Source organism: Rhinolophus sinicus, chromosome 2 (genome assembly GCF_057876585.1).
Source record: "Rhinolophus sinicus isolate RSI-liver-muscle chromosome 2, RSI-T2T, whole genome shotgun sequence".
In the NCBI taxonomy this organism is placed as follows: Eukaryota; Metazoa; Chordata; class Mammalia; order Chiroptera; family Rhinolophidae; genus Rhinolophus; species Rhinolophus sinicus.
This window is the reverse complement of record NC_142502.1, coordinates 103,090,307-103,115,541: the sequence shown is the minus strand read 5'-3', so window position 1 is coordinate 103,115,541 and position 25,235 is coordinate 103,090,307. Positions and strand designations below refer to the sequence as shown.

General features: G+C 48.5%; 1 protein-coding gene across 1 annotated transcript; it reads right to left on the bottom strand.

Moving 5' to 3' along the window:
- Positions 1-444: 444 nt before the first annotated feature.
- BNIP5 (BCL2 interacting protein 5) lies at positions 445-21,744 on the bottom strand. The gene is made up of 12 exons (XM_019738653.3): positions 21,471-21,744; positions 14,051-14,682; positions 12,970-13,065; positions 11,233-11,297; positions 10,756-10,996; positions 9,604-9,735; positions 8,387-8,448; positions 7,860-8,091; positions 6,893-7,024; positions 5,941-6,005; positions 4,091-4,348; positions 445-2,542 (listed from the first exon to the last, which is right to left on the bottom strand). Exons 2-12 carry the CDS (start codon positions 14,676-14,678, stop codon positions 2,507-2,509), a joined length of 1,947 nt encoding a protein of 648 aa, XP_019594212.3. The 5' UTR covers positions 14,679-14,682; positions 21,471-21,744; the 3' UTR covers positions 445-2,506.
- Positions 21,745-25,235: the final 3,491 nt, after the last annotated feature.

Genomic DNA, 25,235 nt, shown 5'->3' with positions numbered 1-25,235 from the left:
AAACCAGGCACTGTATTCTGTCAATTCTATCTGGTTCTGAGTGACAGATTTTGGGCACCAGAATTTAGGGATTAATAAGACAGGTGATATAGAATTAGGACTTCCCCACATTTTCCTGGACATACAGTTAACTGTCACCTTAAGAGTCACGGAGTTGTAGAATATCAGGTCTGGAGGGCAAGTATCTTGTCTCCAAGGTTATCAGACTGTGGGCATCTGGACTAAAACCCAGGTCTCCTGAGGCCCAGACCAGAGCTTTTTTTTCACTGCCTCGGCAAGTTGGCACCCCAAGGATGGGCCATGTGGAAAGCATCCAGAGAGAGCCCCCAGGCAAGGACAAGGAGACCTCCACAGCCTTGCAGGTACCAGGCTGGCCTAGATGTGGCCGATGGGCCCCCATCTTGCTTCCATTGTGAATAATCCAGGTGAGACCTTTGTGCAAGTCAGTTTCTTTATTTGTTCAAATAATGCAGTACAAACACAAGAGTTAGATGCCAGCATCGGGAATTCATACCAAATACTCATACAGCTTAAAGAATATCATTGCAAATAAGAAGCTACGTCCAGAAGGTTCCTGACCCTCGGTTCAAAACAGCTTCTGATCCGTCACATTTGGGTGCAGTGTCTCTGAACACTGCCTAAAATCAATCCATAAATAGCTCACCTCTCCCCCGCTTCTTAGAAGCAGTAACACTACATGACTTTCAGAATATGCTTAGTCAAAATTCCTAAAACTGCCCCTCAGGTCTGAGGCCAGTCCCAGGTAAGCGCCCAAGCCCTCTCTGCCCTGGGCTTCTCCCCTTCCCCAGTCCCACCCCACGGTGCCCCCCACAGGTTCAACACAGCAATACAATGTCCACCCAGGGTAAGGAGACTGCGTTTGCCATCCAGGCTTTCACACCCTCTCCCCTCTGGCCATGTGTTCCAGGCGATGTGTAATCACCCTGTGGGGTGTGCACGGACACATGGCAAATTGTCCACCTGAACCGGGCTGTTGAAACTGTTCAGTTGTGTAGAAGGCAAGGCCTCTAACAGCCCACACCTCCCCTTTGTGCAAAAACAGAAAGGAGCCTCTTTCTCAAGACCCTTTACTGCCATCAGGGGAAACTGTCATACAGCTACATATCCACCACAAGGTCTGGGAAGTGAATGGCACTTGCTGGGGCATGTGCTCTCGAGCAGTGCATGCCCGTGCAACTGTCCATGGTGATCCAGCTTGAAGCCCTCCCCTACTTCCTGAACATACCCAGATTGTGGCTATAATAAAAATAACAACACACCTGGACATAGCACTGTGTCATTTCAGAACCCTTCATATTCATTTTCTCCCTGACTCTCAGCAAACCCTCGTGGGATACAGGAGCTACAAGGCACCAGCTTCATTCCCTGGTCACAGAATGATGGACACAGGGTTGGAAGGTTTCTGAGAGGCCAGTGATCCCCAATCCATAGGCCTTCCCTTCCTGGGAGGCATCTGCATATCCACATGGGCGTTAAGGACAGTCAACTGAATAAATTATTGTACATAGATGCATATACATCTGTTTAAATACATGTGGATATTCTGGTGAGAGATTAAACAAAAATTTACTTTTAAGACTCATTTAAACTAACATCTTAAAAAATGTCAGCAGGCCCTCTACATGACAGTGGGCATATTTTTCACCCCTATGGATCAAGAAAATACATGATGATAAAAAAAATAAGATTAAGGATTTAGTAACTCTTAAATAAAAGTAAAAACCAGGAGACTCACCCAAGGGCATGTGAGGTGGCACTAGGGTTGTCCCCAGAATGCAAAGGCTTTGCCTCTCTGTCCAACACTCTGGACCAATGCTTGTTGAGGTTGCTCCCCCATTTCCTCCCTAACCCACAATTCAGAGATAGAGTCACTGGTTGCACAATTCCAATTGTGGAGCAAGGACTCCCAGGAAATGTCTGGCAGAACTGCCAGCATCTTAGGAGTTCTTCACTTTATTCATTCGTTTGTTCATTCATTCATTCATTCATTCATTCATTCATTCATTCATTCGGTGAAGACTTAAAGATTACCTCCAGCTTGGTGGGGAGGGTATATTTAGCCATGGAGTAAAAGCACTCACTACCTCTCTTTAGGAAGACATCAGCAATACAGAATCCGAAGGATCCAATGAGTCGCCTAGTCCAGCCCAGAATCCAAGGTCTGGACAGGAGAGGGGACATGTACAGGTCACGCAGCAGGTGGGCGCAGGTCAGCAGTTGGAGCCCTGAGTCTCCTAACTCCCAGTCCAGTGCTTATTTCTCCCAACACAGTCTCTACCTCTAGCTTTGTGGAAAAACGCTTTGTGCATTCTCAGTCTCAATAAGCCCACAGCCACGCGTGCACATAGAATGGCTGTCCACTCTTGTCTGCAGTCACATCTGTGGAGCACTGGATTGGGACATCATGAAGCATCTTCAGGGTCTCCTGGCTAAAGCCACCAATTATTTGCCTCATTCAAGGGTGCTTGAGTGCAAAGCACAGCTTTCAGTCTGGACTTTGACTCTCAGGGCTTGTGATATCCTGGAAGGAGAAAAAGGACATATGTTTTAATCAGAGCCCAATTATGTGTGGGTACCACTCTGATAACAATAGACTTCTCATTAACACATCAACACACCATTCTAGCTCCCACCTCAGAGTCTCTGCTCACACAGTACCTTCTGCCTATAGTGGTCTCCTGGTCCTTTCTCCCCATCTACAGCCTCTCCATCCTTAAAAGTCAAAATCAATGCCTGCCACCTCCTAGAAGTCTCCCAGAACCAACTTGCTTTATTGACCTCAGTTACCAATAATTTGGCTTTTAATTGATATTTAATTTTGTCATCAGTAAACATTCTGTCTTTTCCACTCGCAGAGCCTTCCACAGGCCCCCACAGCACCTGACACACTATCTATTGGTTGCATGAATACATGAGTAAATAAATGAATGAATGATGAGTAAAGCCAGAGATTGGAGTTAGGGCTTTTGAGGATGCCGGAACTGACGTTTCTGTAATATCTTTCATAAAGAACTCAAATCACTCCATAAGCTACTGTCTAACCCATCTTAGAGGGCAAATGGTCTGTAATATCCCCATTCTCCAGGAGAAGACAGTGAGGCCGAGAAAAGAGAAATCCCAAGGTCACAAGGACTTTTCACCAGGAAAACAAGCCCATGTTGTGCAGAGCATTCAAAGAACAAGGTACAAGTATCATGAAATAAGACCAGCTTTCTTGCAAGACCTAGCACATGGCTCCCAAAGGTAATTCTGGGAGAGGAAAACAGAGGGTCTGAGTGACGGTGACATCACTGCAATAATGCTCTGATTTCCCGGGAGATTATTTGCATGTAGAAGTTCTGGTCCTGTTTTTCCAACACTAACAAACAGAACATTTCATTCCTTTAAAGTCACACCTTCATTCAGTAGCTTCTGCTCTATAGATCTGGTCCAATGTGTGTAAGCAGGTTATCCTAAGTGAATTTGCAAAAGGTGGGGAAAACTGTTTCTCAGAATCCTCCAGAAAACATGCGACAACTCAGATTTTTAAAAAATCAGGGATTAATGTTATTTCCAAAGAAAACATCTCAGGGCCTTAGGGGAAGCAGGAAAGCAAATCAGAGAGAAATGGCAGGGGAGAAGCTATTCCTAATCCATTGACCAAGGTCAGTGAAGGAGCACCTTCTGGAAGCCTTCATAGAACCAAACAGACCACAGATGCCTCTCATCTATCTCCACCACTCTTTATTTGATATGTAATCTTACTTTGCTTTGTTATTTCAATTTTATGACAGTCTCCTGAATTGGGAAGCCAAGCAGCAGAACCCATGAAATACTAAGGGTCCAAGCTAAGATAGTGGCCGATCCAATAGTCCATACTGGTATCAAAAAGTACAAAAATGCGCACAGTTAGAGACCAGACCCAAATAAAGAAGATGCTAATTATCAAGCAAAGGTCATTATGGTGTAATTTTCTTAGAAGGCCTCAACAAAGGGGTGGCATTTGGGCTGGACCCCAGAAGTCCTGAACTAAGCAGGGGAAGGGAGAGGACAGTAAGTATATCCTGTCATGATCACGAGCCTTTCTCACCTGCTGAGCCTCCCTGTATGGGAACTGGGGGTAACAGCGTTGCCTGTAGTGCAGACCCCTGAGGCTGAGGTCGGTGCGGGCCCTGTAGGCAGCAAACTTGTTAGCCAAGGCAAAGGCGAACTGGTAGCGTCTCTCGGCAAGGTTCATTTCGGGCTTTGTGGAGTGCGCCCCCTGTCGGCGCAGGGTGGCTGCCAGCTTTTTGAGGGAGGCGTCAGATTGCTGGTAAAAAAACCTCTTAAAGCTGGGGTGTCGCCTGATCTGGAAGTTGAAATGAAAGCAAGACATCAGTGTTGCTGGTAGTTACGCCCTCCCACCCTTTGCCCCCGCCCTCAACTCCACGCAGCAAAGCTAGGTGAGCCTCCTTATTTAGCCACCAGCTCCCTGGTTAAATTTCCCCGCCATCCACAATCCACAGCCACTCTGAATCTGGCTGCAAGGTCCAGCTGCAAACAGCAGGACAAAGTGGGGGGGGGGGGGGAATGCAGGTCTTTGGACCCAGGTAACTATGCTTAAATCGCATTTACTAGCTGTATGATATCTCTGAGCCTCTGCTTTGTCATGTATAAAATGGAGATATTATAATACCGTGTTTCCCTGAAAAATAAGACCTAGCCAGACAATCAGCTCTAATGCGTCTTTTGGAGCAAAGATTAATATAAGACCCGGTCTTATTTTACTATAAGATACTTATAGTAAAATAAGACCGGGTCATATAATATAATATAATATAATATAATATAATATAATACTGGGTCTTATATTAATTAGAGCTTATTGTCCAGCTACGTCTTATTTTCAGGGAAACACGGTATCCCCCACCCTCCCTGATCGCTGTTGGGGGAAGGGATTAAGTGAGATAGTTTATGTAAAATGTTTTGTGCAGAGTAGATGTTGAATGAATTTTCGTTCCCACCCTAAGCCTCTTCCTCTTAATGCCTAAATGTCTTAGGTCCGGTTCCCCCAGAGGCAGACCTGAAGACAAGATCTCGGGTGCAACTCCTTTAGGTTGTAAGTAAACTCAGGAAACATTGATGGAGAAACACAGACCTGGGACAAAGGTGGGAAGCAGCCACACAGGCTGCTGCAGCCTAATCCCTCCCCTCAGGGCATTCCAGAAACCAGCTCCTCAAAGTTCTTCCCTCCAGGGCCAGGGAGATGGTGTTTGTGTCCACCAGCTCCCATCAGCTGTTGGTTAAGGGTTGCTTCTAGGGAGACAGAGGTTGTTAATTCTGGCCTACGATGAGGGTGGCAAAGTGCACCTGGGGGCCAGTCCTCAGGCAAAAGGACGCAGGTGCCAGCCGGTGTCCCCTGTAAGGTCAGGCACCAGCAGCGTCTACTGATGACTCATCTGGGACCTGCGCTCACACCTAATGACCGCTTTCATATGTGACCTGTGTCTGTCTTCCCAAACAGACTGTGAGGTTTTCACGAGCAGGGAACCTTCTGTTATAGGCTATCTAGCAGGGGAGGAAAATCTAAAAGCTTGAAAGAATTGGAGGCCATATAAATGCTGAAGGGTGTGCCAGGACCTCCCCCAATCCAAAGCAATCCAGACTCGGGGAAGGAGGCTTCCAAAGAGGTGGGGCATGGGCGGAACTTCAAGGAGGATTTGGGTTGGGGGAGGTCTGGCTGGCAGGGGGAGCCACATGAGCTTTATATTATTTTAAACAAATATTTATCTCATCTGCTATGTGTGTGGCATTTTATATTCTGCACTATACTTTGTCCAGTAGGTATTTAGCCCTCTTTTTGCTAAAGAGAAGTTCAGGGACACGCCAAGGTCACCCAGATACAGAGATGGGGATTGAACTTAGTTGTGTGTTGATGAGGCCTTGGGGTTGGGTTCTCACCTGCTCCCCCAAATGGCTATCCACTTCTTGGAGAAGGGCCACCAGCTTCTGGATGATCAGCTCTTCTAAGGAAAACAAAGAAGGATTGAGGCATTGTTGACAAGTTCTACAATAACACATCCATCCATTACAGTAGGTATGTTGTCTCTGAGACACAGCACGCAGATGAGTTGTGAAGGGCAAAGGAAAATCTTCCCCAACCTAGATAGAGCCGAGCTTCGCTTGGGATTGCGTTATAGAAATACAAGGGACTTTGGCCTGCCGCACTTCATCTGTAACCACATTCGGCTCCATTTGACAGACTGGAAAACTGAGACCTCCCAATGTCCCTTATCTAGACTACAGAGTAGTGTGGTCAGGCATGGGAGCTGAGACCAGGAGTAGCAAATTGGAATGCAGGGAGGGGAAACTCCACGGCTACTGCAGCAGCAGGAAGGCTCCTATGGGTCAGGGCTGTAAACAACGGTGAGCAGGTGGCTGCTCATACCAAGAGTTCATTGTAACTATTCAGGAAACTGTGGACGCATTGTTACAAACTGTTGGCAGATTGAAATTGGCCATAGTGGGAATATTTGTACCACAGAAATCCGCAAATGCTACAGGTCAGGGCTTCCCTCTCCTTGACTCCCCACTACCCCCGCAAGAGGCTACCGGTATACCACTGGTTATGAAATTCCTGAGCAAGCTAGGAATTTCACGAACATTCAAACAAACCAATGGGGTTGGGTGGGGTGAAGTTACATCCCACAGAATAGACAAGTATTCTCTACCTGGAGAAGGCTCTCCACCTCCAGTGCTGCCTCAGCCCCTCCCGCTGAAAGGCCAACTCTGTCTCCTCCCTGCCTTTCTAGAGTCTCCTGGATATTTGTCAGCTGCCCTCCCAGTTCCCTACTTGGAACCAGCCTGTGAAAGCCATGGGCACCATCCCAGGTGAGAGCAGGGTGGTACTAACTAGATTCACATGCTCCATCTGGCAGAGGTCTCCCTTCTGGCTTGTGGATACCGGCGTGGGCAGGAGCTCCCGGGGATCCAGCTGGGCCCCCTTCTGCAGGCGAGGACTCCTGGAACTCAGGTCCCTCCGAATCTGAGGGCAAAAAGAGCTGGTGTGAGGGTGTTTGTACCTGTCTCAAGTCCACAAGCACATAGCTGTGTCCAGGTTCTGACAAGAAGCTGTCCAAAGGCACTGGCACAGGAGGGGTCCTGGTTTCCCAGGCTCGTGGGTGAACACCCATGCGCCCCACCCAGACCCACCTCAGAGGAGTTCGCAGGGCTCTATTTGCCCCCTCCAGAAAGCTCATTCTTTCTTCTACCAACCCCCTCTGCCACCTCTTAATCTAGGAGGAAAACAAGCAGGCCTGCCAACAGGTCCCACCAAGTGAAACCACGTCCCCTTTAACTTTGCGAGGCTTTGCCGAGTCAGCCTTTTGGAACTTCGCTTTCTCCATCTGTCCAATGGGAGTAATAAGACTGGCCTCCCAAGGTTGTGAGCGGGTTAGATGAGATAATGTGTGTGAAAGCAGCACACAGTAGGCACTCCATAAATGTCAGGGGAATCACTGTACACCAGTGGTCCTCACACTTCAGTGCAGTGAAAAGATAGTCCAGGTCATATCCTCCTTCATCAAACCTGGGTCTCTATTAGCTTTCCAGGTGATTCTGAGGCACTTGTCTCATGCACAGATACACTGCTCTCATATCACATTCATCCTTAAGTGTTTATGTGTGTGTGTGCTGAAGAGGGGGGAGTGTGTCTTGAGTGGTGGGTCCTGCCAGCCCTCTCACACCTCCCCACTCTCCTCAGAGCGGAGAGCAAAAGTCAAAACAAAACAACAGGCCACACAGCTGGCCAGCTCCTGTCCTGGAGGAAACCTAAGGGCTGAGACAGCCTGTGTTACCATGGCAACACCAGGCCTACTCACCAAGTCTGCTGGACCGATGGCCCCCAACACACAGGGGCAGATAGCTGGGCCTTTTGGGCGGCCGGGAGTCCGGGCTGGCCGCACCTGTAGCCCCTGCTCTCTTGGGCTCTTTGGAGCCATGTTTTTTATGAGAAAAGGCTTTTCTGAAGCTGGACTTTTTCTTGTGGGATTTCTTCCTGCAGGTGGAAGCCAGGTTTTCTACAGCCACATCTGGCTCCTGGACTTGAAGTTGCTGCAGACGAGATGAGAGAAACTGAGTCAGGGCCCTTGACTTTGAAGAAATTGCAAGTGAGCTGGGGAAAGAGATGGGCAGGCCCTGAAAGAGACACACTGTGGACCAGCGGCTGTGGCCCAGAGAGAAGAGCCACAGATGCTCAGAGATGAGAAAACAAGTGTGGCCTGCAGAGATCAGGGGCGTCTTCGGGAAGGAGGAGAGACGGGAGCAGGGCTTTGGCAAGATGCAGAATTGGGGGAGGGGCAGGGCAGTTATGCCAGATGGGGCAGGGTCTACACGGGGACGTCCTCACCTTCTCTCCCTCCTGCTCCTCCTCATCATGGAGTAGGTCAATGATCGTCTGGATAAATTTTTCTAAAAAAGAACAAAGTGGTTGCTTACACTCTAATGCTGAGAAAAGCTCTTCTGTGGTCTGTCTTCATTTCCTAAGGCCCAGGTGGCTCCCTGGGTAATTCTCACGGGTCTCTAAGGTGCTTACAAGCTCACATTTGTGGTTGTCCCAGCCTTGACTCCTGGGGGCCCAGAGATTGCTCAGATGTGGCCTGAGTGCAGAGCTGGTTTCAAGAGAACATATTCACTTATCCATTCACGAGTGAGGGCCTAGATGTGCCACATTAGGTGTGAGGAAAGCAGCCGAGGCCTGTGCCTCCATTGAAGCTGCGCAAAGTCATCTGGAAAGGCCTGGTCCCACAAGTCCGCCCACCCTCACATCCCTCCTCTTCTAGGTACAACAGGGGCCCTTCTTGATTCCCCTTAAAGGCACATTTTCTTGTGAAAAGTAAGGAAGACAGAAAGGAGGAGGTGGGGGAAGCAGATCTTTAAGAGTATCTTCAGACACACAGAATGGACTGTGATTATATGATTCTAAGCTTGGCTCTGCCAATGAGAAAAGAATAATAATGGTGACGGCAGCTTCTCTCCTATGGCCCCTACCCTCTTTCTATCCTCTTTACTTCTCCTGAGGCTCTGCATAACCACCATAATAATAATAATAAATGAGAGCTAACATTTATTAGCTGCTAATGGGTCCTGCTCAAAACGTTTTATCAGCATTAATTCATTTAGCGCCTCCAACAGGTCTAGGAAGTTGGTACTATTACTATCCCCATTATACAGATGAGGAAACTGAGACCTGAGATGAAGCAACTTGTCCAAGTTCACACTGATGGAAGAGGTCAGAGCCCAAATTCAAATCCAGGCCCTAAACCACGCCATCTACTGAGCCCTTGCTGTGGCCAATTGCCTTTCGTGAATCACCTTAGGTCTGCCTCAACAAGGAGGGTGTCAGTGCTACTGTGCTTTGCAGCTGAGGCTCAGACAGGGTAGGTAACAGCTGTCTGGCTCGGGGCCTATGCTCTGAGCCCCACTCTGCCTCCCTAGCCTGCTGCTCCCAGAGCTGGGTCAGGACAAGTCACTGCCTCTCTCTGGTTCAGTTTCTCTTCCACAAGTGGAGGGGTCAGGCCAGATGTTTTCCAAGGGACCTCTGAGAAAAGGAGAGGGGGTACTAACTGAATTCCGAGGTTCTGTCCAGCTGCAAGTCTTCTTCGGGTCCCTGGTTTCCTGCTTGGGGAGAAAACTCCGAGGGACTCGGACCCCCACAATCTGTAGACAAGGTCTCTTGGACTTCCGGTTCTTCCAAGTCTGAGAAGCAAGATGAAATAGTGAGTGTGTTTTGTCAGCCCGAGGGTGCTGACTACTGCAAAGAAGTTAGCACAGCCTCTACGTGTGCTCTGTGGCCAGATCACGGTGGAGGGAGCTGGGGTGGAGGTGAGCTGCTGGGCAGGGCCGTGGCGCTGGTTTGCTGGCCCAGACCAAGCTCCCTTATCCTCGTCCACACACCTGGCTTCCTGGGCTTTGCTCCCCCACCTCCGTCCCCTAGTACCTCACCCCTCCACCATCTTGGCTTGATCAAGGAGTGAGAAAGGAAATGCCTGATTCCACAGAATGAATTGACACATTAGGTCAGAATCCCCTGCATGACTATATCTCCCACTGTGGCCTGAGATTTCACCACTGGGGACCCACTCTTTGGTAGTAAGCACTACGCCCTCCTTTTTGAAGCATAAATTCCCCTGGCCAAGATAACCTGTTCGGCTGTTCCTCCGACACCCAAGATGATACTTTGTCCCTCTGCCTCTGGCTCCATCACTGATGGGCCATGTGACCTTAAACATATTGTATCAGTACCCTCATCTGCAAAATGGAGATAATAATATGTACTTCATAAAAAGGCTGTGAGGACTGGTTGAGTATAGGTTTGCGGTAGGGATGTGTCTTATTTTACAGGTGAGGAGGCTGAGACACAGAGATGGGGAATGACAGAACGTACAGCTCAGAACCCAGGTCTCCTGTCTCCCCGGCTCCAGTTCCTTCCTGCACATGCTTCCCACTGCCAGGCTGTGGAAGCTGGGGCTGTGAAGAGCTCAGGAGGGTGGGGGTCCCTGAATACAATTTCTACTGGAAGCTCAGCTGGGTTGCCTGGATGGTGAGGTTTCGTGTGAGGAGGTGAGTGCCGACATCCCTTTTCTCCTCCCCACATTACTCAGGGACGAGCAAAAGTCAGAACTGGGATGGCAGCTCTTAAAGTGGCCAATTCCAGCCCTGGGGAAACTTCCAGAGCTGAAGGCAGCTGCAGTGTTGCTATGGTAACAATCTGCTCACCACGGCTACTGGAGTTGGAGGGCCGATGGCCCCCAACACATAGGAACAGATAGCTGGGCCTCTTGGGCGGCCGGGAGTCTGGGCTGGAAACGTCTGCAGTCCCTGCTCTCTTGGGCTCCTCGGGGCCATGTTTCTTATGAGGAAAGGCTCTCCTGAGGTTAGGCTTTTTCTCCTGGGATTTCTTCCTGGAGGCTGGTCCTGTGTTTCGTGGAGCCACCTTTGGCTGACAGGCTTGACACAGCTGTGGGGGAGATGAGAGAAACTGAGTTGGGTCCCTGACCTTGAGGAGAGGGGAAAGCTCCCTGAGAAGCAAGTCAACAGCACCCAAGTGGTTCAATGTGGCCCCAAGCAAGAGAGGTGACAGAGCCCAGAGCAGGGGTGGTGGGAGGCCTGGAGGACAGGTGGGGCTTGAGCAGGAGGAAGAGGAGGAGGAGGAGGCGGCAAGCCCATGGGGATCTCAGACAGTTTGCTCCTCACCTCTTCTTCCCACTGGTCTCCCACTTTTTGGAGCAATTGCACTATCATCCGGATAATAGTATCCTCTGAAAAAAAGTGAATGTACCTGGTTAATTTTTCTAGATGCACAGACAACCCTCTGTAATGACTGTCTTGATCTTCTGAGACCCACTTGGGCCTTCTGTCTGTATTAAATGAGGGTCCTCTTAAAACAGCTCCTTAGGCCACAGAAGTGGCGGAAAGCACCATTTCCCAGGGGCTGGTCCTTCTGAGAGGGGGTTGGAAGGGTACTAGGCCAAAGCATGAGACTTTGCAGGAAATTCCAGGTCAGTCCTTTAAACATTCCACTTGTAACCCCACTATTAACTCTATAGATCTGTAAATATCTGTTTTGGGTTCAGCAAACTGTGTGACTTTGGGTACATTTCCTAATCTCTCCAGAGAGATTCCTTCATCTCTTTCCCTGTGAAATGTGAATCATAATCCCTGTTCTGCTTCCCTCAGAAGGCTGTCAAGCCATCAAATGAGGGCCTGTGCTTGGAAATACTTTGCAAGGCTAATGCTGACCTTCCAACCTGTAAAATTCCAGTGGGGAAAATGGTGGAGACATGGCCTAAGGTGAGGGGGGGAGGATGGAGGGACTCCAGCCTGCATGACACAGGCTGCCTGGCACGTCGGTGCCTCACCCACACTCCCAAGTCTTTACAGAGAAGCTGCAAGCAGCATTCATGGTTTTCCGTGATACCCCCATCACCCTACACAAACACAGTGTGCCCAGAGTGGCCTCTGCTAGCTGCCAGCTGACCAGTTTACATGAAAGGAGGTGCAAACAGGATCCCCTGTTCCCAGGCTGTCTGCAGACTTTTCCACCCCTCACTCTCCTCCCTCATTTCTCTCTCATTTATAAATCCTGTTCGGCTTTTGTTCCTTGACTCAGTCTACTAGCTGATTCCTTCTCATGTGAGAAAACAATTAGCATGTAAAAAAAAAAATCCTGCAAAATAACCAACTGAACTTCTTTTACTTATTTTTTGACAGACATATAGCTCCTCTCTTTCCCACCTTTAAAAAATATGTCCATTCTTGATGGGGAGTTAGGTTAATGGAGCATTATTGATTTATTAGGGGCAATAACAATATTGTGGTTGTATATAAGACTGTCCTTATTTCTTGGAGACATGTGCTTAAGTATTTAAGAATGAAGCATCATTTTATTTAACATGGTTCAGCAACAAAATTACACACACACACACACACACACACAGCAAATATGGCCACCTGTTAACAACTGTGAGCATATATATGAGTGTGCATAGAACTATTCTTTTCCACTCTTCTATATAGTTAAATATATATATATATATATATATATATATATATATATATTTAATATAATATAATATATAATAAATATATATATAATAAATATAATATATATAATATAATATATATAATAAATATATATATAAATTCTATATTCCTCTATTCTATATTTCTTCTATAAATTTTAAAAAACTAAAAAAAAAAGTCCCATGCTCATTAACACATAAGCAGGAGCATTTGCCAGCAGTTGTTCTGCCTTCCATAAAACTGTAAAATAAGCAAATGTGACCAGAAGTCCCAGAAAGGGCAAGATCAGTGCATGCGTTTTGAGAGTGACCATCCAAGGCCTGGGCAGTCATGCAGAGCAGTCGGTCTCGTTTGGTAATGGCAGCCCCAGCTGCAGGCAAAGAAGACACTAAGTAGATTCTGACTCACCGTCAAGCTTTTCGAACTCCTCTTCCTGCAGGTGACCTGTGGCTCGGGAAGAAAGCTGTGAGACGCCAGTACCCCCGTGATCAGAATCCTCCCCACCTGGAATGAAGAGGAAAGCAGTGTGGGTGTGGGTGTGTCAGCGACATTCTTCTGACTTCGTTAATCAACACAAGAAAAGGGTACAGAATTCACAGCGCGAGGGGCACAGCTGTAGCCAGCACTAGGCTTAAGCAAAAAAATCAGAAATCTGCCAAGGTTTCCATTAGAAAAGAGGCCGCCCCAACCCAGGCGTCCTTCCCCCAACACACACTCAATATCCTGGGTCTTCCTTGGGTCTCTTTCTCCCCTTTAAGGACATGGTGCCTTCTGAGTGCTACAGGGCAAAGCTCCATCTCCCTCCAGGTGCCTGTGGGGCCTTCAATTGCAGGACGCTTGGAGTCACAAAAGGAAGGCACGTTGGGGGACCAGCTCCCTGATTTTCCAAACGAGAAATCAAAGTTTCCAGAGAGGGGCAGCAACTCGCTCAGGGTCACACATCAAGTTTATTCCTGGTGGAGTCAAGTCTAGAACCAGCACCCCAGCAGTGGGTTCTGTCTCCTTCCCCAGCACCCACGCCCAGACCTCACATGTGGACTAGTGGGGGGGGGGGGGGTAGGGCTTCCCTCCTCGCCTCCCTCCCTGCCTTCTCATTCCTCCCTGGTTCATGCTCCTTGAACTAGAGTACATAACAGTAACAGCCGTCATCCACGGAGCACTTTCCATGTGCCAGCTCTGGGCCACGGCCACTCCGTGAGATGCAACTGTTATCAACTCCATTTTATCAGTGAGAAAAAATTGAGTCTCAGAGAGGAAAGTTGCCAACCCCAGGTCACACAGCTCGTGCGTGGTGGAACCTGGGTTTGACCTCAAGCTTGCAACCGCAGTGCTATTCTGCCTCAAAGAAATTTCACAGTGTTATTGTCCCTGATACTTGTCTCGCCTTCCACGTCCCCTCAGTGAGACATTCGAGGAGCCAGCTTAGAGCACACTTGCCCTTGGGGGTGGGGCACTGGGGTTACCATAGAAACGGGCATGGTCTGCTCACCCCTGGGTGCTGGGCCCCGGTCAGCCTCCTCTGAGGGCAAGGCAGCGGTCTTCTTGGGCAGCGCTGCCTCTTGACCTTCATCTTCTTGATCTTGGGCCCCCTTGGTTTCCTCTTCACCGTGCTTCTTGAGACTGTGTTTCTTGCGACTGGCCTTCTTGTCGTGGGCTTTCTTCCTAGGAGCTGGCTCCCCCGGTGACTCAGAGGATTCTGCAGGCTGGGGGAGGCCCTCCTTCCCCTTTGCCTTCCGGCTGGCCTTTTCTTTGGTCTCCTCAGAGCCTGTGTTCAGGAAGTAGCTCAGTATACCCTTCAGCCACCCCTGCTGGGCCCGCCTCGGGGCCTTGTCCTTCTTGGTGTCCAGCGGGAGCCTCTGCTCACTGGGGAGAAACTCCCTGGTCTCTTCCAGGCTGAGGGCTGCACCCGAGGTGCCCTGAATCTCCGCAGGCTGTGCTGGGCTCTCGGGGCGTCTGCTCCCATCGCTGGCCACCCACGGAAGCACCTGCCTGCAGGGGGTGGTGGGCAGGGAAAGGCACCGGCAGTCCCAGGAGTCCTTCCTAGGGTCCTGCGACCGGTCCAGAGACCTGGCTCTCCTCCGTGACAGAGACTTCTTTGGGCCCCGTGGATGCTCCATTGCGCTACAACCAAAACAGACAGCTCTCTTAGAAGAGGCCTAGCGGAGACGTCCCAGGTGGGCCAACAAGGCTGACCTGTACGCCCATCCATCCTACCCACTCATGTGAATAACCTCAACTCTCAAACTTGGTGTCCCATTTTAATTTCTCAATAGCCCTGAGGGGCAGGGGTGCCCTTGCCCCCATTTTCCAGATGAAAAAACAGCCACGAGAGGTCACGCCCCAGATCTCACAGCAGGTCCATTGTGCCCCCAGAAGTAACACAGCCCTGCCAACACCTTGATTTTAGTCCATTGAGACGGATTTTGGACTTCTAACCTCCATAATTGTAAGATAGTTAATTTGTGTTGTTCCAAGCCACTGAGTTTGTGGTATTTTGTTCCAGCAGGAAGAGGAAATTAATACAGGGGGAGCCAGAGGCCAACGCCTCCTTCTTATTAGCCTCAGCACTTGGGGTAGTTCATGCACATTTTCTGGGACTCCTTTCTCTCACTCCCCACACCCGATCTGTCAGCAAAGCCTGTTGGCTCTGCTTTCGACCTCATCCTGACATCAAACGTGTCCCCCCACCTCCTCACCACCATCTCCGCTCACCTGGACTATTCCAGTTACCTCCTATCTGGTCTCTCTACTCTACCCTTGTCCTCCGTACAGCAACTTCTCCTCTCAGCAGCCATGGGGCTTTTCCAGCATAAGTGAGAGCAGGTCACGCTCCTATCTCCAATGGCTCCCATTTCATTCCCCGTCAAAGTCAAAGTCCTTACAGTGGGTGACAAGGCCCCACAACCTCTCCAGTCCCCTCTGACTCCACTCCACTCACAGCCCTGCTCACTCTCCCTCAGACGCGCTCTGCCTCAGGGCCTTCACACCGGCTGGTCCCTCTTTCTAGAACATTCTTCGCCTAGACAGCCTTATAATTTGTTTCCTCACTTCCTTCAGGGCTCTACTCAAACGTCACCTTCCCATAGAGGACCTCCCTGTGCCCCCACCACCATCCCCATTAGCACAGCCTCTCCCACCTTACCTTAGCATCCAGTGTTTAAGTGTTTGTTGTCTGGGTCTCTCTCCCTCCCCTCTGTCCGTTTTGCTAGGCCTGGTATCCCAAGTGCTTAGAACAATGCCCGGCACATCAGTAACACTCAATGAGTACTTATTGAACAGATGAATAAATATATCACACAAACAGTCAGTTGTGTGGTTAACGCACAATCAGTGTAGCTGGACCAGCCCCATCTTGGAGCAGCAGAAGCCCTTCCATTCTCTATCCAGAATGAAGCAGCGGTCCGTGGAAAAGACAAAAGAACCAGCTTCCTCCTGGCCAGCACTCTAAGCAGCCCTGGGTGTGGGCAGTTAATTTGTGTGTCTTGAGTCTGACACTTCTGGGCTTTCCAATTTTTCCTAAGTTGTTCAGAAACCCTTTGCCCTTTGGTGGAAGACAAAAGGAAAAGAAAATATGGTTTTGAATCCCAAACCTGAGCTCCCAGAGATTCCTACGGAGGTCAGGTTCACAGGTTGCCTGCTCTAATTTGTCATTATCGCCTTATCATGCATTTGCTAAGTGTAATTTAGTATATTCATGTATTACATATTTACATTACATCTCCTGCACTTACCAACTTTCAAATGGACTCTATTACATGTCCAGCTTAGAGGCACAAATAAGAACCTAGAATTATGATTTCAGATGTGGAGGGATCCATGGGAATGTGAGGAAGACATAAAGAGAGGGAAGGAAGGGCGTGGGGAAACACGGAGAGAGTTGAAGGTGACAGCGACATTCAGGATGCCCTCCCTCCTTTAAGCTTGGAGCAGGGAAGGAAGGACCGGCAGGACGGCCAGAGACCAGAGGCTACCCCCGGCACTGTTGGGTGTCCACAGTGGGACAATCTTGGAGGCAATGACAAAATGGGCCAGGGAGGAGGCCGGCAAATCAGAAGTCTTTATTTGTTGTTTAATGTTCCTTAAGAGGAATATCTGAGTTACTCGAAAAATTTTAGCAATACATCTCTCTGCCCTATATGGAAATTGATGCGTGTTCTTGAAAGCCTCAGGGGCTGCCTTAGGGTAGTGCTTCCGAAATACACAGTGGGGTGGGATAAGGAGAAGAAATCACAGAAGAAAATAGTTTTCTTTCTTCTCATTGATTTCTTTCAAGAAATATTTAACAAGCACCTACTATGGACCAGGAATTATGCTCAGTGCTGGGGATATAATAACAAACAAGGCACGAGTCCCACCCTCCAAGGGAATGCTCTTGTCTTTTTCAAATGGGCAGGCGTGGGGAACGTGACTAAGTGGTGATGACAGTAACACTCCACTTCTCTGATATGTGTTCCCTCTTCAGTAGCACATGGTCTTAAGGGAAGAAAAATGTAGGTCGAAGCTCTATTTGATTTTAAAATCCCAGTAAGCTGAGCCAGAAATATTTACTGCACATTGCCGGGGTTCTCTCTGCTTTTTCCGTGTGTTCCTGTGTTTCGGGCAAATTGGATGGGGTTGGCAGAGAAACTGTTCAATAATAAAACCACAGAACCTGCCAAACACACGGGACATCCTTCTTTGGCTCAGCCCCTCTTCTTCTTGCACTATCTTGGCTTGAGGGGGCCCGAGGCATAGGGGGCCAGAGCATCCTTCCCCAGCTAATGGAAATAGAGATGCAGTAATCTTTTAAAAAGCTGCCCTTGCTATGGGAACCATTTTCACCATTGCTGATGGTCGTCCTGTCTTCCTACCGCATTCAAAGGACACGCTGCTACTTCTAATCAGAGCATCAGTACAATTCCACCAGGCAATGATGCTTTTTCAAAAAAGACTGCCTTGATTTGGCCACTCCCTCTCTGGAACAGTGCTCTGAGCTCAGACAGAGGTGAGGGGCCTAAGTGGAGGAGCAGCTGCAGCCCCCGAGGCAGGGGGAGGCGGGAGGCGTGATGTGGGCCTCAGCCATCCCAGGGCACCGGTATTTCCCCAGTGCAGTGACGAGAGACTCCAGGATCTCCCAAAGCCTCCTAATTCCAAATCCAGGGACCTCTTTCCATTCTTCATCCTTCCCTGAGTTGCTGCAGCATTTGATACCACGTCCACTCCCTTCTTCTTGCAACTCTTTCCTCTCTGGGCAGCTCAACCTGGTTCCCCTCCCACCCTCTGACTGCTCCTCCTCTGTAAAGTTCCAAAGATTGACCGTTAGGCCCAGAGCTTGAGAGTGTGGCTGGCAAAGGAAGGCAAACCCAGCAACCCCAGGGAGACATTCCAGAAGAGCCTCTCTTTGGCCAACTGAGACTTGAAAAGTCTCTAAGCCCTGAGGAGATTGTGTTCTCTCTCTCTCTCTCTCTCTCTCTCTCTCTCCAAATTCTATGTGTGATGAGATGAAACATTTCCAGACTTTCTGATTGTAAATGCTGCCTATCCAGAATTCATCAAAGCGAGCCTTTCTCTTTCCTTCCTCTTTTTTCTTGTTCTGTGCCCTGCTTTGCCTCAGGTATGCCCACATTTGGCCAGACCGTCTGGGAATCCCACCCAGTCCAGGACGTGCTTCCAGGCCAGTAATCCCAAGACGGCAACAAACCCTCAGTGCATGGAAACACAGCTACTCTTGTAAACTTGTTTATCACCTTAGCAGAAAGTGGATTTCAGAGCAAAGTCCAAGTCTGTCCAGAAATACCCAAATGACCTACGATCATGAGACTTCTGATAAGATATGACACACACCAAAAAAAAACCCAGAGACAGCTCACAGAGTTGACCTTCAGTTACTCTGGAGCAGGAAGTTTTCCCAAGCTGCCATTTTTGGTTTACTTTCTAAGTTATATACTGACCTCATCTGTATACTATTCCCTAATGTATTCACCCGGCTGGGTTATTCTGTAACTGCGTGGATGCTGTTTCATAGAAAGATTGTGTCATTCCCCTCTCCACGGACCCTGTACTCCACACGATAGAATTTAGCAAACAGCCAGCTGCTTCGAGGGACAAAGTGTGTGGCACACACATGTGGACCCAGAGTCAACGCCCACAGACCCTCATTGCTATAGACTGAATGCTTGTGTCCCCCCAAATTCACATGTTAAGTCCTAATACTCAATGTGATGGTATTAGGAGGTGATTAGGTCATGAGAGCAGAGCTCTCATGAAAGCGATTAGTGCTTTTGTAAAAGAGACCCCAGGCAGCTCCCTTGCCCCTTCTGCTATGTGGGAACTCAGAGAGAAACTGACTATCTATGAACCAGGAACCTTTCACCAGACACTGAATCTGCCAGAGACTCAATCTCAATCTTTCAGCCTCCAGAATGGTGAGAAATAAATTTCTGTTGTTTTACAAGCCATCCAGTCTGTAAAATAGTTTGTTATAGCAGCCTAAACGGGCTAAGACACTCACTCCTGTGTCACAGAAACATTCACGCACTACATGGACTGATAACACCTTGTAGTTTTCCTACTCCAAGTGCAAGGGAATAATTATCTGAGCATCTATTTGCCGTCTGCCCTTCCTGTCTAACTCCAAGTTCCAGAGAGAGGACCCGAGCCTGCATGGGTGCCTGCCATGCCCACACTGACTGGGAGATTCTCAGTGTTTGTGAAACGAATAAACGATAGAGAGATGTGCACAGACGTGGCCAGTTCACCTGTGTGCTGCCGCATGGCCCTGCTCCAGAATGCCCTTTCAGCGACATTCTCTCATTTCATCTTGGCCATGCCCTGTGAATTAAACACTGGCAGTGGGCAAGGGAGGCACTGTAGGTTAGGAGACTTGTCCAAGGTCTCACAGCCAGGAAATGGACAGAGTTGGGGCTTGAATCCACTTCTCTACATTCTAAAGTCTTTATTCTCTCTCCTACACCTCCAGTAAACACACACACAGACACACACAGACTTAGAGGTGAGCAAATCTGCTATTTCACACCGACAGAGGTAACTACATCCATACACAGGCCCGTCATGACCTGTACACACAGACTCACACATCCACATGTGCCCAGGTATAGATACACCTGTGCCCCAGAGGCAGAGATTGTCAACACAGGGTGGGGCTCACAGACTCCTGGGCAGGAAGCCAATCAGTGGGCTGGAGGGTCAAGGACTGAACCCTGAGCTCATGTTTACTTCTCTTCAGCACACACAGCCCCATGGACACTCGAAACCCTTGGGGTGAAAGCCGTTCTCCTCTAAGCTCAAAGCCTTCAACTTGGGCTCCCTCCATGGTGCGGGCCCCATTATATGTCCCCCCACCAACATGCAGGGGAGTGAGGGGCCTCTTGGGTGGAGACACTCAACCTCCACTGGCTGCACTCATGTGGGGGACAAACTGGATCTAACCTGCTCCCACAGCCACCTCCCAGGTGTTAGATAGTAACAATTCAAGGTATCCCTGCTCCTCTGTGGGGTCCCTAACAGGCTCCAAGAGCTGGCAGGGACCTGGGAAGTATCTAGCCCCACTTCCTGCAGTGCAGGATTGCTTTATGCCACATGCCTGGCAGGCGGACTTGCAGCCCCTCTTGGAACACTTTCTGCAATGAAAACTCACCACCCTTGGAGGCAGAATTCTCCGCTGTTGGCCAACGTGGATTTTAAGGAAAGTCTTCCTCAGACTTTCACAACCCTGAGGAGAGGTCATGTCACTCTTTGTGTCCTCACTGTTCCAGTCCATGAGCCCGTTTCCCAGGTCTCTTGGTGGTTCCTCAAATCGCAGTGCTTCTAGACTCATCCTGAACCTGGGCGTCCTTTCCTGGTATTCCCCAGTTCGTCCTTGTCCACTTCAAAATAAGAGGTCCAGGCCCAGATGGAGGGTTCCTGGTCCCACTGGGCTCTGCACACACAGCCTCAGGTCCCAGAATCATTGGAGCCACCACATGGCACTGTTGGGGTATCAGCTCTGCCTGGCCCGACCCACAGCTCAGTGTAAAGTGTGGACTTTGAACCATCTGCCTGTTTCTTATTGTCATCATGAAACTTATCAGCTGGTGCCTATTTTCCAGAAGGTCGGGGATTTGCATCTTTTGAGGATTTTTTGAAACCCAAAAGGATGACCTCACTACTGGTGGAACGTAAGGCCCAATGATTCAGCAGTGGGACAGACTTGGGGTGGGGACATCATTCACAGAGCTGGAGACTGTCAACAAGGATCGCCACTCCCCTCCATCCAACACTGGAGTTTGTGCTCTGGAGGTGCCCACCCCCAACCCCTCTTGTCCTTTGTCCAAGACCACAGGCAGTGCAATGTGATAATCCCCCATCAACCCCTGTCAGAGCAGCAGGCCACCAGACTTCTTTTCATAAGATTTCCCTGCCTTTGGACTAACTTCCAAGACCTTAAAATCTAAACTTTAATCCAGCCATAGGCAGTAATACCACTTCCCATTTATGTGGCATTTCTCTTTACTACATACCTTCACTTAAAGTCTATAATTTGACCCATACAACATCCTAGAGAGAAATGAGCAGGAGAGGTATGGAACGCCATCCCCATTCTTCAGATGAGGAAACTGAGACCCAAGGAAATCAAGTTCCTTACTCAGAGTTGCTGGGCTAGTAAACAGCAGGGCTGGGACTTGAGTTCAGAGCTTATAGGTCCAAGTTTGTTCAGAGCTCTTTGCATGACGCCTGGTTAACATCATATCATTAAACCCTGCTTTGTCTTTCTAAAGATGAAGAAACTGAGGGCTAGGGAGGGCCCAGCAAGCTGGAAGCAATATTGAGACTGAACTCAAGGTCTGACCCCTCAGTCTACGCTCCTTTCAGGACCCCAAGATACCTAACCACTGCTCCAGCCCCTAAGGAGAAAGGAATGTTCAACCAACCTCAGACAACAAAAGTGGCTCCTGTCCTAGAAACCTCTGGATCAGTGGGTTCTGCGTCAAGGACCCTTCCTTGCAATGGCCGAGTACGTTCCTGGTCAGCCAGACGTATCCAATGAGAGACGGTAGGTCCAACTCTCCCAGGGAGAAGATGCTGCTACTGCTGCTGCCAATTTCCAGAGTGTATCAGAAGATGGTTTGATCACAATCATATATACTGTATCTCCCAGGAGCTGAGCTCACACGCAGCCAATCCAGGGGCCGCCCATTATGCTCCCTCCGGTCCGCTGCTTCCCGCTCCTTCAGCGATAGGAAAAAAAACAGTTTCGCTTGACAACTTCCTTATTACACCCAAACCCAACAAGATAGCAATGCTCAGAAAACAACCCTGGGCCTGGCTAGAGGAACCAGTCCACAAAATAGAAAACAAGCGCTAATGGGAAACTCAGGTGAGGGGAAGGCAGGCTGTTTTATCATCTCCACACTCTCCCTCAGTTCTCTCCAAAGCACGTCACAGGTAGGATCTTAGAAGAAAGGTCATTGAATGGAACACACGTATTCCTTGACCTGGAGACAAAACTCAGAAGGAGTTTTGATAAGGGGCATGTGTTTCCAAATCTTACTACTCCTGGGAAGGGTTACCATTATTCTTGACAAAACACCCTAACATGTCTTTTTAAAATATCAGTTTCACTTTCTGCAGTGCTGGAACTTTTTTTTTTTTTTTAAGATAGAGTACATACGTGTTTATAATTAGAAAAGAAAAACTAGTTTTATTTAAACAAAAGTAAAAAATGTCAGAAATTTTATTTTGGTTACTCAACATGGGAGGCATTCCCAATGACAATTTCCAGAGTGTAAATTGCATTTATTTATTTTAAAATATTTCAAAAGTAAATATTGAAAGCGCTGAACTTTGGAGTTGCCCACACCTGGAGCCATCTGCCAGTTGTGTGACCTCTGGCAGAAGACACAACGTCTCTGAGCTTGTTTCTTACTCAAAAAACGAGTCCCCTTGTTCACATTGTATAAGACATACATCTATATATTATATGATAATGATGAGAACGGTACTGAGTGCACTTTTCCTATATATTAAGAGTGCCAGCACCTAGCACCTAGTTAGTGCTTGATAAAGGGCCAATAATAGACTTTCGGTAGCAGAGTTGTTAATGCTCCGTTCATTCTGTCAGCAAACAAGTTTTCATTCCAGCTATGTGCTGGGCACTGTCTCAACACTGAATTTACAGAATTTATTAGCCCAAGAGCCAACCTAGGCTTCAAAGAAGTGTTAAATTATATCCCCTACTTTGCATTTATTTAACAAAATTGTGTTTTCTTACTCACCTCCTCCAAGCCCTGTGTGCAACACACAAGCTCCTTTTTATTCAGAGGTGAATAAGCCCCAGCTGGTCCTCATGGAGTTCACAGTGTAGTTGGGAAGAGAGACACACAGAGACAATCACAAAAGCAGGCGGAGGGGAGCGGGGAGTTGCTGTTTCGTGGGTACAGAGGATCACCTCAGGAAGATGAGAAAGTGCTGGAGATGGAGGGTGGAGTTCTAGTAACAGTGCTAACAATAATAGCCATTTGTGAAATGTTTACCCAATGTGAATAGACTTAATGCTACTGGTTAAAATGACCAGTCTCATGTTACGGATATTTTACCACAATTTTAAAAAGACACCAGATATAAGGGCAAGAGCAGAGAGCCACTGAGAGTATTGTGCGTGAACCTACCTTATGACCCAGTCTTTTCATCCGCAGGGATATACAATTGCAGGTTCTCACGGGAGGGAGAACCACGCTGGGGCCATCGTGGGCATTCGGCACCTTCTCTAATCAGGGAGCGGGGCAACCTAGCCTGTCCTCGGTGCCCGTCAAGGACCAAGCCTTGGGCAGGGATGTGTGGAGAGACACAGGACCAGACACAAGGCCCAGAGCTAAATGAAAACGAAGGGCCCCTTGTCAAAAAGTGTTAAGAATTTCAAGATAGAGACAGCAGCACGTGAAACCAATCGCAGGCCCGTCTGAGTGCGGGTCCTGTGCAACTTGTACAGGTCACACAGCCACGAAGGGGACGCTGAAGGGGGCGGTTCCCAACCCAGTGCTGTGAGAAAAGATGACAGAAGAAAGGAGAGAGGAAGAGTGAGAGAAAATATTTTTTGAAAGTTTAATTTAATATTTAAAACATTTTAACAACATGTGTAAAAGTGCACACATCGTAACTATACAGCCTGATCGATTTTCACAAAGGGAATAGACACAGTCTAAGTGGCACCCAGACTAAGAAACAAAACATTACCTACACCCCAGAAGCCCCGCGTCCTTGAGCTTCTTACAGGTACCACTATCCTAACTCCTAACAGCTTATTTTTGCCTGTGTGGGGGTTTTATATAAATGGAATCAGATTGCATGTTTTCTTTTCTGTCTGGCTTTCTTTTCACTCTATTGCATGTTTATGAGATTCAACCGTAGTGCTGTGAGTAGCTGTAGCTGTAAATTCTCAGGCTGACAATTCCACGTGTCAGAGAGGATGTGGGTCTGCCAGAGAACTCTCATATGCTGCTAATGGGAGTGGAAGATGGTACAGATACTTTGGAAAATGGAGTGGCAATATCTACTAAAACTGAACAGACATACCCATGCAATGACCCAGCATTCCACTCCTAGATATACACACAACAGAAATGCATGCACATGAGCCCTTAAAACAACTTCATAAGAGTGACATTTCAGCACTCTTTGCAATAGCCAAAAACTCAAAACCTTGAAACTACTCAAATGCCCAGTAACAATAAAATGAGTAAACGGTGGTATATTCACAAAACGGAGAATTTTTTTCCTGGGAGTCTGTATGTTTGTTTAGAAAGACTATTCATCCTCTTGTGTGACCTGGGTATGCAACATGGGTCATAAAAGATAAACTTGGTCTTGAATGAAAATGAAGGTATCAAATGAAGAGGAGTGGGTAGGGGAGAGTGTGCCCATCTCAGGAGCCATGGGTGGGGCAGTCCTGAGTGACATATGGAAGAGAAGAATTTCCACAAGAGACACTCAAACCCCTCTGAGATTGGAATCCCAATTCCCAGAAATCTGCCTCCGTAAGGGCAAGAGAATTTGCATTATGGAAATCATTGCTTGCCTTGGTGACTCCCAGGAGCAAAGAGCAAGTACGTGACCACGCCCTCCTTCCCAGGGCCACGCCCTCCACCCCAGGGCCACGCCCTCCACCCCAGGGCCACACCCTCTGCTTGGAATCCGCCAAGTCAAGGTCCAGCCCCCACCCCGTGTTTGGGCCTCCCACCAACCGAGCCTCCTGGAGAGGTGTTTTCTTCCCTCTCCTCAGTGAGAGGTACCTAAGAGACTGTGACTTCACCCTTTCTCAAGCCAGATCCAACCGGGGGCCAAAGTTCCCTGGCCAAAAGGTAGTCTCAGAACATTCTTTTAGTTCCTGTGCAAAAATAACTGAATTTAGGTCTTGTGCCTACAGTGTGCTCAATGAATCTCAATTCCCATCCACACTCCCCTGGCTCAGTGACATTTCCTGTTCCTCCAGTGGTTCCCAGAGTCTCCCTTCCCTCAGTTGTTCCTGGGTCCCCACTGCAGGTGGGCAACTCAGTTGACCATCATGATAGCAGGTTTGACGTGGACAGAGCTGTACTACAACCCGAGCTCCTCACCCCTAGGGGGCATACTAGTAATAGTACTAAAAATAACAACCATTTGTGAAATATTTATTCTGTCAGGCCCTGTACTAAGAGCTT

Coding starts and splice junctions, on each gene's coding strand:
- BNIP5 (XM_019738653.3), bottom strand. CDS start 14,678: ATGGAGCATCCACGGGGCCCAAAGAAGTCTCTGTCACGGAGGAGAGCC. Junction 9,736..10,755: donor CTCCAACTCCAGTAGCCGTG/GTGAGCAGATTG, acceptor CTTGCTTCTCAG/ACTTGGAAGAACCGGAAGTC. Junction 2,543..4,090: donor CATACAGGGAGGCTCAGCAG/GTGAGAAAGGCT, acceptor TTCTCCTTCCAG/GATATCACAAGCCCTGAGAG.